General features: G+C 41.0%; 1 protein-coding gene across 2 annotated transcripts in view; it reads left to right on the plus strand.

The window, feature by feature from the left end:
• The window catches only part of mettl16 (methyltransferase like 16), a 30,329-nt gene that overhangs the window by 5,432 nt on the left and 9,855 nt on the right, over nucleotides 1–15,042 (plus strand). For both annotated transcript variants that reach the window (XM_012877374.3, XM_012877373.3), the window contains exons 3-8: nucleotides 4,318–4,505; nucleotides 7,589–7,729; nucleotides 8,028–8,143; nucleotides 10,571–10,713; nucleotides 13,124–13,193; nucleotides 14,291–14,380. In XM_012877374.3, the coding sequence (XP_012732828.2) occupies nucleotides 4,318–4,505; nucleotides 7,589–7,729; nucleotides 8,028–8,143; nucleotides 10,571–10,713; nucleotides 13,124–13,193; nucleotides 14,291–14,380 (748 nt within the window). The remainder of the gene's footprint in view (nucleotides 1–4,317; nucleotides 4,506–7,588; nucleotides 7,730–8,027; nucleotides 8,144–10,570; nucleotides 10,714–13,123; nucleotides 13,194–14,290; nucleotides 14,381–15,042) is intronic.

A 15,042-nucleotide genomic window follows, 5' to 3' on the forward strand; every position in this document is an offset into this window, starting at 1 on the left:
TAAACTCCCATTTTTTTTTTCCCTTTTTGATGCTCATTTTGAACTCAAGCATCTAGATGCCTGAATGCATTGAGCTGCTGCCGTTTTATTGGCCGATTTGCTGTCCAGTAGTAGAGCGGTACCGCATAGAGTGCGTCTGTCATACACGAGGAGCCAGACTGGTGACTTTGGATGCAGAGTTGAGATCCTTCCCCAACAACTCTTTGTTTTATTTGTGTAAAAAAAACCAAAAAACTATTTATTCATGCGGTTTAAGTTTGTGCTTTTTGTTTGGATCCTGTTTGCTCACTAAATTTAAAACGACCTTTGCAAACAGTTTGTCTTCACATGCTGCCGATTGTGACGGGTCCTTTGAGCTCTTGTTGGGTTTCTGCGTCTATTCAAATGAAGAGAAAAGATGCTGCTGATCAGCACAATGTGTTTTCCTTAGTGGCTTCAGATGGAGGTCACCTCTGTGAGGTGGGCTTTGGGCTTTAATTCAGTTGTCTCAGCAGTCTTGTATGTAAAACAACTTCTCTGATGACACAGACCTCTATTTCTTCACATAATCAGTCCACACTGAAGCTCCTTCTCCATCTCGACGCTTAACCTCAGTCCTCTCTCAGAATCCCGCTTCCCCTGGCAAGTTTCTCCATTTTTCGTGTTTGTCCCTCTCCGAGGCCCGTCGGCCTCATCACGCCGGCGTAGGCACGCAGCGGCGGACCTACGCCGCTGCGTGATGAGGCCGACGGGCGCGCTCACGCTCTCCCCACGCCGTCAGCCATTGCTCCAGCGTGGCCGGATTTGCGTGCTCCGCTCCGTCGTTTTCCAGTAGCTGCGGTTACCATGGAGACGGCCGGCGGCCCTGCATCACAGACTCACACGCGGCCTAAAAATAGAGCAGCGGGCCCGAGCAGCCTCGCTCGTCTGAACATTGATCCCTGATCTAATGACGCCTCCGAGGAGAAATGAAGGGCCGGGGGGGTCTGAGTGGAGGATGCGGCCATGAGGGCTGCTGCCTCTCATTGTCCGAGTTTGAGCGTCACGCTGAGTTATCGCTTTCTTCTTCTCCTTCATCAGCCTGATTCCTCGCCATAACCAGGCCCAGCTTGTTCGCCGCTGCATCTTTTTACGATCACCCTATGGATCCCCAGAGGAACCTGGTGTTTCTGCCAGACGTCAGCAACTGTTAAGCTGAATATTTATAAGACGAGGTGGACTTCAATTTAGCTGCGAGGAGAGGTTACCCGTTCAACTCAGTCTTTGGAAAATATTTGACGGGCAAAGTCCTCCCACTTGTTTAAGAACAGTTGTAAAGGGTTTTTAATCAGGCTAACCGCACAGTGTAATGTTCTTTAGCTCTAAACAAAACAAGTGATGCCTCGGCCTGGTTTACAGCGATGAACATGTGAATAAAATTACATGTTTTAATAACAAAGTCCATCAGTGCTCGGTTAGAGATCACAATTTTGTAAGAGAGAGTGTAGATCCTTATCGTAACTCTGAGACCTCCAAACCTAACGTATACCATAACAGGGTGAAAGGGATTAGCAGAGCATCTTTGCTGTGCTTTGTTTAGTCTTCTTGTCTGTTCAAAGTCGCTCTCACAAACCAGAATAAATCACAGACAAGGCAGCTGTTCGGTTCACAGCCACAGAAAAGTTCTTTTTTAGATGGATTTTTACCTCTCCGCCCTTCCTCGGATGTCTTCCCTCAGTGACGATTCCTCACCGAAGAGCGTTTTTGTCAGCACAGGTTCTGAGCATTTACACATTGATTGAAATAGATCTGAGTTTTGTATTTTGTAGTCACCTGTCAGGACCGATAAAAATAAAAAAATGTCCAGTTGTAGTCAATAGATGAATATGAATATATATATATATATATATATATATATATATATATATATAGATATATATAGATATATATATATATATATATATATATATATATATATATATCTATATATATATATATATATATATATATATATATATATATATATATATATATATAAATAAAATATTCAAATCTAATTCAAATTAGTTATTTGAATTAGATGCAGATGCATCATACTGCACATCTAAGAGAGCAGTCGGCGTAAAAGTCTTACTTTTTAATACCAACACAATATGTTTAAAATTTAACATTTTAAGCCACCTTTAGAGGCTAATTTTAACACTTAATATTAGCAGCCGAGTCGTTGTCTCTGTGTATTTTTCAAAAAGTAAGTAGAGCCTTACCTTTTATTCTGAGATAAAGAAATGGCCAATCTTTTCCAAACGATGTTCCCTGATCTTTTCCCTGAGGGAACTGGGATCAAGCAGAGGAGCTTTGCTGTATTTATTCAGCCTTCCTGTTATCTGTCCAAAGCCTTGCTCTCTCTTCAAGTTGTAGCTGGGTTTGTTATAAAACATTTGTACCATGATGATTCTGTGCTAAATACTTATCAATATTATAGCAATTAGTTTTATTTAAAAATATGCTGAAAAGGTTACAGGCTGAAGGTAATTCCTTAAGAGTGAAGCCAGCAGCAATATTGTATTTACCAACATTACTACTAGTCTCTGTAGCTGTTGAGGTAGAATGAGTACTAGTAGTACATTAAATGTTAACAAATGCCTATTAGTAAATCTTGTCACAAAGAAATTTGTATGCTGACCAAATTACATAATTGTATACGCTTCTAGTGGGCTTTATTTTAAAGTTAGCTGACAGGAAATGGGGTTAAGAGAGAGGGGTAACTATCTCAGTTTGAGTCTTTCTACCTGCAGTGCCAACATCCACACTAAAGAGTGTTTGTGAGCACAAACTCTTAGCGCTTTTACCTTGCAAAAGTGTTTAATGGAGTTTATTGGACTTGCATGTGATTAATCAACACAACGTAACCTTTTACTGCGACAGAAAAACCTTTTTGTTTCCCATTTTATTTATTTATTTTTGCACAAAAAGCCCTAAAAGGTTTCTGATTGGTCATCGATAAAGACCAGTCGGGCTATAAATCGTCTGATTCCAGTGAACAGCTGATTTCTCTGTGCATCTTTAGTAAATTTTTGAAGCTTTGGGGGGAAAAAATCTACTTTACATCAACTTTTAACTGTCCACAATCTGACTTTCACCCTACTAAATTGTGCATCGTCATCGTTTATCAGTTCTTCTGGCTAAATAAATTGTCATGACTTTTCAAAGGATGAAATTATTGCTGCCATGGGGGTCACACAGACAAAAAAGACAGGGGTATGTTTGCTTCGGGAACCAGATAATCGATCTGTTTATAAGTGATTTTTCCTAAATAAAAATATGCAGCTAAAACAAACTGATCTGTGTCACATCTGCATTTCAGCAGCAGCGAATGTTTCCTCGTCCTGCTGGGTTACTTTCACACCGACCAATGTGTGGTGTGCGATGCTCCCAACCAGCAGGATGTAATTAATTGCATCTGCCAAGGTGTAAAAAGGAACGCGACGAGGCTTTAATTACACCTACCTCGCCCACACGTTCTGGCGTGACAGCTGAAACGGTTAAACACGGGGAGGAGGGGCGATGGGAGGCCAAATGAGTGGGAAAAGGGAGGGCTGGGAATAAGAGAGTGGAGAGCTGTGAGTTGTGTTGAGTGTGTAAGAAGTCTTTGTAATCAGCGGGGGATGTTAAGTTGATGGGCTGCGTATCCCCACGTCGTTCTTCGTTTTATTTTTATTTTTTGTGAAGTGATGAGGCGTGGTGGAGGGAGCTGCAGCAGGTTAATGAAGTGGCTTCTGAAGACTAGTCTGGTGAATCACTGTCGAGTTAATCCAACAGGGTACCAAGACATTAAAGTGAAATCAAGCCAAGCCTTGCTCACAAACTGCATTAATGGCCTCATTTTAGGTTTATATTAGCATTATATTAACCCAAAGGCTCTAAACTGTGGAAAAAACGCAGCATGTGCAGCCAGCTTTACGGTTTATTAAACAAACTAGTGTTTTTATCTTCAGGTCGGGGCTACAGAGCGCTAAAACCAGCCGCCACAGAGAGAATTTCCTAATAATTATTTCCTTAAATTAAAGATGGGATTTGTGTTTAGCAGTGTTTGTTGGACTCTTCATGGCCACAATACAACAGAATTATAGTAACAAAGTAGTATTATATAACTAGTCTCTAAGGTTCTTATTTTGGAGTAAAACATTTTCCTTTTATGGGACTTTTTCACGCTTTAACATTTGATTTTAACGTTCGTCTCCATTTAAAAAAGACAAATAAGTCTTTTAAGTAAATTGTAGGACCACATTATAAATAGTCTCCCTCTTTTATGTTGGATGGAACATCTTGGAAACGCCTTTAATTTGGGTTTTCTTTCAGTGTGAATTTCAAAGAGCCGGAGGCGGTGCGAGCCCTGACCTGCACTCTGCTGAAGGAAGACTTTGGGTTGAGCATCGAGATCCCGCTGGAGCGCCTCATCCCCACCGTCCCACTGCGCCTCAACTACATCCACTGGGTGGAGGACCTCATCGACGGCCAGAAGCAGCCACGCAGGGGCATCGACATCGGTAAAACCTGCACTGCGTTTGTTGTATTCTGATTAAAAAAAAAGACCAAAAACTGTTTGATAATGATAAAATAAGGTTATACACCAAGCCTCCTTCTTGATAGTGTTTTGATGGTCCTTTATGAGGCGAAAGATAATTGGCTCTAGAGCGTGATTAATAGAAATAAACAGACGTGGCGACATCTAGTGGCAGTATCGCAGAACTATCAAAATGCTGGTTTGCTTAATTTATAAATCAATTTTAAATGCCTGGCCAAGCCTGACCCTCTGAAATTCCTGGCAGTAAAGCGGCAGCTCAGTGTGATCGAAGACCAACCATTATTAATTACATAAAACAATCTATAAAAACTTTAACAGCCTCTTATCAGATAATTTACTCGTGTAAATCATCAACGATTGGCAGCTTTAGCGTCAGCTTCAGTGAACACCAACATTCATACTTTATTCCCAGTGACATTCCAGTCTTTTCCCTTTTGGAATCATATTTGTTTGACTTTTTTCACTTGATCTTGGATCGTTCTTTATTATTTCGCCTGGAGATGCTAATAGCTGTTAGCCGCTTCCTTGTTTTAACCCCTGTTGCGCATGCGCAGTACGTACTTCCATTAAAATCATAAGTAAACACGAAAGTCTTTATTTACTAACAAATTGAGCAAAAACAAAGCATAAAACACCAAAATAACAACTGATACGTTAGCAGGACGTGATAATATTTCATAAAGACTTTGTATGCAACCATAGTGAGCTACTGACGTGTGTATATATATATATATATATATATATATATATATATATATATATATATATATATATATATATATATATATATATATATAAAATAAATAAATAAATTAATTGTTTAATTTTTGCTAGAAAACGTTTTGTAAACTATATCCTACACAACAACAGCAAATGTTTTCTCTGACAACGGCACAGTTTGAAAACGGGTTCCAGAGTCTAATGTAATGGATGGAAAACGTCTCAGTTGTCGAGTAATCAGTAAAAACTGAATTTCTCTTACAGGGAATATCTGGCTAATGCACAGTATGATATAAATGTTGTTGCACTGGATTTTCTTTTGGGTATCTGAAGCTGATTTCAAACGTGTGTTACGTTGATTAAACTTGTAATTTGTTAAATATTATTCACATAAATATTATTGAGTTTCCTCAAAGTTGGTCTGTCACATAAAATCCCATTAAAGCACACTGACATTTGTGACTTTAATGTCAACATTTAGAAAAGTACACCAGCTTTATAAATCATTGCAAAGTTCCCTATGGGTGTTTCACACAAAATATAAACCTCCTCTTCAGCGAAACAATATCCAGCATGTGTTTGATTCTTTTAAACACTGGGGCAAAAACCAAACGCTTTAGACTTACAGCCTTGCGACGTTTTAGGAAGATTGTTTTTAAGAATCCATGTTTTTTGCAATTTTTCAAAAGCATTTTATGGCCTCGTTTTTGTAGCTCTTTGTGTTTTCTGTTCCAGAGGATTACAAATAAAACAATAAGGTCGTTTAGAGCCTCCGGCAAATGAGTTTAGTCATTCCCAGTTCTCCCAGTGCTACGTCTAATCCCCGTCCACATGCCTCAGCTCATGTCCTTTCTGTCAGTCTGGGACACAGAAACACTTAGCGTGTCCCTGTGGATGTGGGGGCGTGTCCTCTGTGAGACTTCAGGTCACTGATTGGTGACCCCCGTCGCTGTCAGCAGGCAGGATGAAGCTGTCTTCTCTGTGATGGATCACCACCGGTCGTCCCTTTTGGTGAACAGGCTGTCGCTCCCCGCCCTGAATGATGCACCTTGTTACATGTAGACGATTTGATTATCCCCGCTGGAAGTGACGTTTATTAGCCGCAGATCTTTAGATGGTTTAGTAGCACATCCCCCCCCCCCCACCTCTCGTTTACGTTAAGACATCAGTGACACATTTCCATATCATTCCCCTGACGGCCGCAGCCAGTCTTCAAAGCGACGCGTGCATCAGACTAGCCTCGTGAGACCATCCTGATCTCGCGAGCTTTCAAGGTTTCACTCGCAGATCAGTCTGGATACTCTCCGTTAAAGAAAATTTGGAGCCGTTCACCAAACGAACGTCCAATCAGCGTTGGCTTTGAGGCGGGTTGAGGTGTGACGCAACGGGAAGCGCGTCAGTTCAGTCTAAACAACATGGCGGTTTCAGCCGATGAAACTAGCGTTAGCGTGGCTATCGAGCAAGTTTTATCGGAATTACAGAGTATTTCTTTGCTGAGCTAACGAGCCTTTACCTGCAGCAGCAAGAGTAGCTTGGCTTGTGGTTGTGTTTTCGTCGTCGCTCGTAACAGAGCGACGACGAATCTGATTGGTTTATTTGGCCCGTCTATCACCAACATAGGCCAATCAGCTAACCAGTATTTTCGCCCCTTCCCAAAATTACTTCAACGAAAGGTTTCCAGATGGATATGCGGAGCAAATCTATCTGGCGGAGTCAGGTAAGCATCAGACTAGGGGTGTGCAAAATAATCGTCATGACGATGCATCGCAATTCTAATTTTCGCGATCTACTGCATCGATTCTTGACGCCAAGTATCGATTATTAATTAAAAAAAATAAAAAAAAGTAAATAAAATTGCATGAATGGTTGGCGAACAGCAGCCAAAAACAAGTGGAATACAACTTCATTGGTTTAAAGGACCACTGAGGCCATGTAAACGGCGCTGATTATCCTTATTTTGTTATTTTAAGTTTTATAAATCCTAAGCACTTTTTGTCAGTGTATCCACTCCAGTAATAGTAATATTTGTTTTCATGGCAATACCTCCAAAAGTCGTTTCAATAAATACAGCTATGGACGAATTCAGTTTCTTTCAGTTATGTATCAATTGAAGACACGATCCAGATCATACACAGCCAGTCAGTCACTGGTAATGGCTGTATTTGTTTCTAACAGTGTTCAGTGAAAATATCGCAATTTTTTCGTTTCAGGTTATATTCACGATACTTGAATTATTGCATTAATCTTATTAATAATTATTATTATTAATCGTGACTTTTTTGGCAATACCCACCCCTACATCAGACGTGCTTCCTGTCTCCTCAGGCACCGGAGCTTCCTGTATTTATCCCTTACTGGGAGCCACAATGAACGGCTGGTACTTCCTCGCCACAGAGGTGGACGACATCTGCTTCGACTACGCCAAGAAGAACGTGGAGCAGAACAAGCTGTCTGACCTGGTTAAAGGTGAATGCAGGCTCAGGCACGGTGTAAATGGTGTCATGCTGCTGGCTCCCACGGGTTTTATACAATTTGGTGATAGAGTTTGACTTTGTAAAGTGCCTTGAGATGACGTGTGGCAAATTGGCGCTATGTTAATAAAATTGAGTTGAATTGAAGGTGCTTTTAATATAGTGTTAATGGGAGAATAACAAAATGATGTCTCACTAATTTCAGTTTTGCCAGTTTTGTTGCATTTCTTGTTTAGAGAAGCTTACAAATCATCACCTAATCTGTTTTTTTTTTTCTACTTTGACTTCATCAGTCGTAAAAGTCCCACAGAAGACTTTACTGATGGATGCCTTAAAAGAAGAGACGGAGATTATTTACGACTTTTGCATGTGCAATCCGCCTTTTTTCGCCAACCAGCTAGAAGCAAAGGTAAATGTCTCTCCTCGGTTTTTCGCTGGTGCATCTCAGTAAAATACGTGGCCATTTATAAATGTTAGTTGTTGCAGTAATTCAATTGAAAAAGTGAACTGCTAAAAAACATAACAATTTCACATTAGCAAAAGAAAAGGTAATTTTGACTCAGAAATGACCATGTTATGGGCGATATAAGGGGGTAAGGCACATAAGCTCGCTGCTAAAGAAACTGGCTGTTCACACAGTAGGACATTCAAACATATTAACGGAAAGTTGAGTGGAAGGAAAAAGTGTGATAGACAGACAATGGACAAGAAAAAGGGAAAATGTCAACCTTCACAAGACTTTTGCTGCAGCCGGAGTCAGAGACTCAACAACTGTTGCATTTTTTTAATGGTTAAAGCTAGGGGTGGGCCTTTATCATATCAATTTATAGTTATTGTGAAAAATTTCTTACCGTGATAAGAAATTGGGGTTATCTTGAATGATAAATTTCAATTAGTGGTTTAAAAAAAACCTCCCATTGTTGGTTTCTTGAGAGCGTCAATGAATATCAATAAATTCAAAAATATCTCTAAATGCAGTTACTTTGTGTACACTTCTTTATGTAACCTGTATCCTGATGAAAAGTTTCAAATTTTGTTTTAATATGTTATATGTTACATTACGGCTGGTTGATATGGATCAAAAATAATATCACAATATTTTTAGGCTGAATGCTAATATACAATATTTATCTTGATGTGTTTTTCTTTTTATAAAGTAATTAGAAAAAGGACCTTCTTAATCAAATCTTTATTCCAAATGTCTCAAAGGCATATTTTTATGTAGATAAATATGAGAAATGACTGAAAAATAACCTACCGGAATACAGAAAACTATAATTATAAGGCAACATAGACCATCTCGATACAATCGATATAGTCACATCCGATATCTCGTTTAAAATAATCTCAATATTTCTAAAATCTCGATATATTGCCCAGCCCTATGTTACATTATTAAATAAGTTTTTAAGGACAGTAATTGTGTTTATTGGGCTATAATTAACATTCAGTCACTGCACACAGTTACCCAAAAAAAAGAGACTACAAGAAGGTGTATCCAAGTCGCTTAAGTGGGAAGTAGCCATAGTCTGTGATGATTTGGGGAGCTATGTTGGATGTGTATTTAAAATAAATTTAAATCTCATCTAAATGCATACATTAATACAGCCTTATATACATATTCCATGTTGCTTATTATCTTTTTCACGTTTTCACTGAGCATCTCAGCAGATCCATGCCACGCCACATTGATGCAGTAAATCTTGCAAAAGGATCCCTGACTAGTATTGAGTGCATATAATATTCAACACATAGCATATTATTCAGTAAACCCACATTTCTGAATTGATTAATTTATTGGTCTCAGTTTTGGGTTGTTTTTAGCTTTAAGCCATCATCATCGTCAACAGAAAGAAATGTTTCAAATGTATCACTGTGTCAATAGTTGGGCTGCACAATTAATCGCATTCGAATATAATCGCAATTTAAAAAAAATGGAAAATCCAAATTGCAGAAGTCTGCAATTTTTGGCTATGTACATTAAGTGAATCAGACGCATCCCTTAGGTGTCAGTAATATGTTTAAAGTGGATTTGCCTCCACATGGAAGGGAAGACAGTCACAGCAGTGAGATCATCTAATTTTATTACTTGTTTTAGAGTTTATATAATCATACAAAGCATTAAGTTCTAGTCAATCAGTTTAATACATAGACTTACTTGTTGGTTGGACTTTGCACTTTATGTTCTTGTAAAATCTGTTCTCTTGAATAATATTCTGATTAATAAAAACATTAAAAGGTCTTGTTTTAAATAGCTCTCATTTACAAACATCTTTATCTAGAGGCCATTTAACCACAAGCAATTGTGGTTAATGCAGAGAAAAGTCAAAATCAAATCGCAATTTTTGTTGAAATATACGTAGTCAGGACGCGATCATTTCTGCTCCGAGTTGAGACGCAGCGGCTCTTTTAGCACCTGATCTGCACAACAATGAAACAGATTGATTTGTTGTTTGTATATGTTAAAAAATACATAATTAAACTGGAAAAAAAATAAAATAAATCACATTAAATCGCAATCACAATATTAAGATAAAAAAATCGCAATTATGTTATTTTCCAAAATCGTTCAGCCCTAGTAAATAGCGACTCTCTTCTACTTTTGGGTTTGCATTACTTAAAATAAATCTGTATTTTAATGACTTCCTGAGAGGCAGCTGAATGTAGTGGATTTTATTTAAGGGTATCAGTGCAGGGGGTGTGGCTGAGCATAAAGCGCTCACTACAAGGTTTTGCTGTCTAAGTTTCAGCGCAAGACGCCGTTTGTTTACCCGATGCTAATAAGCCGCTAATGGGATTCCTTCCTAATCTCTGTCCGTCTTGTTGCTCTCTGCAGGGGGTGAACTCCAGAAACTCGCGCCGGCCTCCTCCCAGTTCGGTGAACACGGGCGGGGTAACCGAGATAATGGCGGAGGGCGGCGAGCTGGAGTTCGTCAAGAGGATCATCCACGACAGCCTGCAGCTGAAGAAACGGCTGCGGTGAGCAGGACCAAAAGTTCTTTCTTTGTTTCGTTTTTTTGCAGAAACATACGTAAATGTCAGAGCCGCACGTCGTAATTACTTGATGGATGTTGAAGGGTGCTGCAGTTTGGATGGTCTTCAAAGAGGCTCCGATTGGCTGAAACGGCTCCAGTGAAGAGGGGAGGTGAAACGGGCAGATGGATCACTGATGCAGTTGTCACACTCAGTTACTGTAATGATTTAGGCGCACACCCACTCAACCACCCACCCGCCCCGCGCTGTATCCGGGAGCCCACAGGGGAGCAGCTGTGTTTGGGTGGCGGCCCCCCCTCCCCCCACAGGGGCTGTCACCCGAGCAGCCGAGCGAGGACCCCGGCAGAGTGGAGCTATTAAACCTGATTAGACAGGCCACACCTGCTCTGGCTCTTCCAGGCCGTGCGGAGCGCGCGTTGTTTCACGATGCTTCACTGGAGTGGCGCTGATGTTAACACCTGCCTGCACTCATGTGGCTCCGCGTTACACAGTCATGAATACAGGAGAGGCAGCCGGAGCGCCACATCCTGATCTGTTTAACAGGTCTGAGGCTCCAGACTAACCGAGCGGAGCCGGCTGTCGCTCCCCCCCCACGGCATGCTGGGATACCACAGCTACCAGGTGTCCATGGTAACGGTGCCAGCCAGTAGAAAGGGTCCGGCGAGACACCCTGCCACCCCCCCGTTGGAGGGTAATTACTGTCGGATAGGAGCTCCAAACGGCGGCTAGAAGTTGAAGTGATGCTCCTGATTCATGGCGCTATTGAATATGAACATGGTGTCTGAATTCTGCTCGACAGAGTAGGAAGAGCGGAAGCTGATGCAGCTGCAGTCTTTCATTAATGAAAGGGGCTGCTGGTGGGTTAGGAGGTTTTTCAGGGGTTTTCCTTCCAGGCTGTGATTAAAGGTGGGAAACATCTGTTTATATTAGAGCTGATCAATGTTTCATTCAGTCAGCCGTGAAACCTCCCTATCCCACAAAAGTGTCCGTTACAAGTTTGCCACGTTATTTATTTATTTATTTATTAAGGTGAGTTTTTGCATGTCAGGTCGGGTTACTCTTGGGAAACACAAAGAGTTGCTTTGGACGTTGAATAAGAGGGTTTTAACAAGAGAAAATTATTAAATTGCCTCTTAAAGATGCACCAAGAGACCTGATGTTGACCAGAATCGCCCAGTTTTAAGATTTAAACATTTTTCCAACTAGCGAAAGCCCCAAATGTAAGGGCATTTCCACTCTTCAGTGTGGAAATGTTAGATGAGGACTCAATAGTGGGATAATTTTACTAGCAGTAAAGTGTTAAAAAAAATGACTTCTATGGAAGCGCAGATTTAGAGAGCGAGCTTTTCAGCAGATAACAGGAAGGTTAGAGGAACTTCCAAGTGCAAACAAAATGCTCAGTCTTAAAGAAAGACTGCTGTTTTTGTAATGCTAGGCATGCTAACCGCTAATATTAGATGCTAAAGCCAGTTTAAATGTCAACTCTGTAGTAATTTTGTCTGTTTTAAAATAATAGAGTGCAATGCTTTAGAGCAACTTTTCCTCACGGACGTTTTTGCCAAAATTAATGAAAACATGAGCACTTCCAAGTACCAAACCTGCAGGTGTCTCCTAGAAAGTTCAGGTTGACAATCAGAGCTTTAGTTGGTCTAAGCTTAGCATCCTCCCAATGTTGTAATTTGGGGTAACTTATTCACCCCAAATTACAACATTGGTTCAAAAGCGGTTTTAGTAAAAAATGTGTTTAATAGCGTTGGTTTTTGGACAAAAAATCAAAATTGTTTACCTGAATGGGTTTGTTTTTTGGTAGATTGTGCTGAACCTATATCACATTAATAGAGGTACATCAAACAAGTACATCATGAAGTCACAAGAACCTGGATTTTCATCGTGCACATGTGTGCTTGAGGTCCGTTATAAATGGCTCTAACATCCACACATGAGCTCTAATGCATCACAGAAGATGATGTTTAAACTCCCCTTTAGGCCGCAGGACGCAGCATCACCTGCCAAGTTTCCAGACCGGCACTCCCTAATGGGTTCATCTTTCCTCCGCGTGCCCCAGTGGGACCCCGCTGCTCATTGATCCACGCCAAACTCGTGTCTTTATTGCACAGCGGCCATTATCGACCGGCCCTCCACCTCAGGAACACTTCAAAACCCTTTTTTTTCCTCTGCGCCGCAGGACCATGAGCTCCCGGACTTTTTGCCGTCTCTCTCGGGTTTTCACTTTGCCTTTGCGCTGCTCCCTGGACCCTACCTCTGCTTGTCTGATCTCTGCTTTGTAGTTCCGGTCTGGGCGGTGGGCCCCTAACACACACACACACACACACACACACACACACACACACACTCACGGACAGCCGGTTGATGTTGTTTTTTTCTCTTTCTGCAGGTGGTACAGTTGCATGTTGGGGAAGAAATGCAGCCTGGCACCTTTGAAAGAGGAGCTGAGGAAGCAAGGGGTGAGTATCCGCTGAGACCCCAGAACATAAGAGAAGCACGAGCAAAATCTGGACTCTGATCTCAGTTTGTTCATCCAGGAGCAAATGATGACAGCAGGTTCAAACGTCGTCTGCATATTCTCCCAATTAACACTCCTCTGTGCGTGGATGTTAGGAGGGTTGATCAGCCATTTCTGATATGCCACTAAAGCATAAATGAGCCCATTTAAAAGATAAAGAACCCCCCTCCCCCCCCTTACCATCTGCACCAGCCTCCTTTCAACCCTCCTCCAGAGGTCTGAGTCTGCCGTAAGCTGCTCATCAGAGTGAGTGCAGGGTTGGCGAACATCCAGGGAGGAGGCCGACGCTTCGTTTTTAAATCGTCTCTCAACAGAAACATTTTAGTTAATTCACTAAAGCTTTTGTCACCCGATTTAAACCTTGTTGCGCTTCGTTGTTTTGAAGTCGGAAAATTAGACGTACTGATGAATATTACTATAAAAGAAATGCGGCTAAAGCATCAATCTTTGAATTTATTTGCCGTAATCTATGATTTCCTGTTTTCCTGGGGGGATAAATATGAGCTGCCGCTGACGCCCATTTCTTTCAGCCACTTAGTCCTTCGCTGGATGAGGACCGTTTCTCTTGCCTTCATAGATAATATAGTTTGGAAGTGAGGATAGGGAAATCTCTGCAGCAAGATGTGGCATCCTGGAGTGGCCATTAAAACCATGAAACACCGTCTGCACACCAACGCGTTGTTTAGAAGGCATGGTAGGACAGAAAAGGCTGTCCTACCATCACAAATGTAAACACGGGGAGTTTCTTGTATCAAACGAGACCAACATCGAGTTTGTTGACGCTCCAGATGTGTGTGGGGTGACGTAAAAGATAAATATGTAGAAAAGCAGCTTATCCCCACTGTTGGGTATGGTGGGGCATCTGGGATGCTGAGGGCCTGTTTTTCCTATTGGGGCATTGCGAACCCTGTTACAATGAATATTTAAAATTTCCTGTTTATCCGCTTAAAGCTCAGAAACTCTGGGAACTTTGTTTTCCAGTCAGCACCTTACTGTCCTGGTCATGCCTGACTCTCTTTCTCTCTCCTTGTTGCCCAGGTGCCCAAAGTGACCCACACTGAGTTCTACCAGGGCCGGACCATGCGGTGGGCGCTGGCCTGGAGTTTCTATGATGACGTGACTGTCCCTGTAAGTCCCTGACGCGGTTCTGTTTAGTTTTTATCGCTGGAAATGACAACAAAGTCACGGCCTCCGTTCTGATTAGACCACATGTACAAAGAAGACATGCAGCTTCAGTTGTAGTCCAGTTCAAAGGACTTTGATGTTATCTGGAGCAGATAAATTCTGACTCAGTTCAAATCGTTAGCTTCAGATTGAGTAAACTGGGAAGATTATATAACAATACAGGGTTTCTATGCAGTGTTAAAAAGCTGCAAGGATTTTATTATTATCAAAGTCTGAATAAGCATGGGGAAGGTAAAAAGGCTGTACTATAAATATATATATTTTTGATAATTACTGATATCAAGCAATATGATTTCTAGTTATATTTAGATGCTTTTTTTCTATATCGTCCAGCCCTAGTCTGAGCATATTCATGTGGTCCAGATTTAATTGAAAGTTTGCAGATAGGAATGAGCACAAGTCCTTCTCCTTGTAAAAGACATTCCCCTCAGAATCTCATCTAAACGTGACTCTAAAAAGTATTCTCTCATTGGGGCTGAGTGCTCATTTATCTCTGTGCACTGCAAAAAGGGAACTAAAAGTGAGTAAAATTTTCTTGAAATTAGTGCATTTGTCCTTGATTTGGGCAGGTAAATAAGATTATTTGCCAATGGAATGAGTATATT

The sequence above is a fragment of the Fundulus heteroclitus genome, chromosome 18 (genome assembly GCF_011125445.2).
Source record: "Fundulus heteroclitus isolate FHET01 chromosome 18, MU-UCD_Fhet_4.1, whole genome shotgun sequence".
Taxonomy (NCBI): domain Eukaryota; kingdom Metazoa; phylum Chordata; class Actinopteri; order Cyprinodontiformes; family Fundulidae; genus Fundulus; species Fundulus heteroclitus.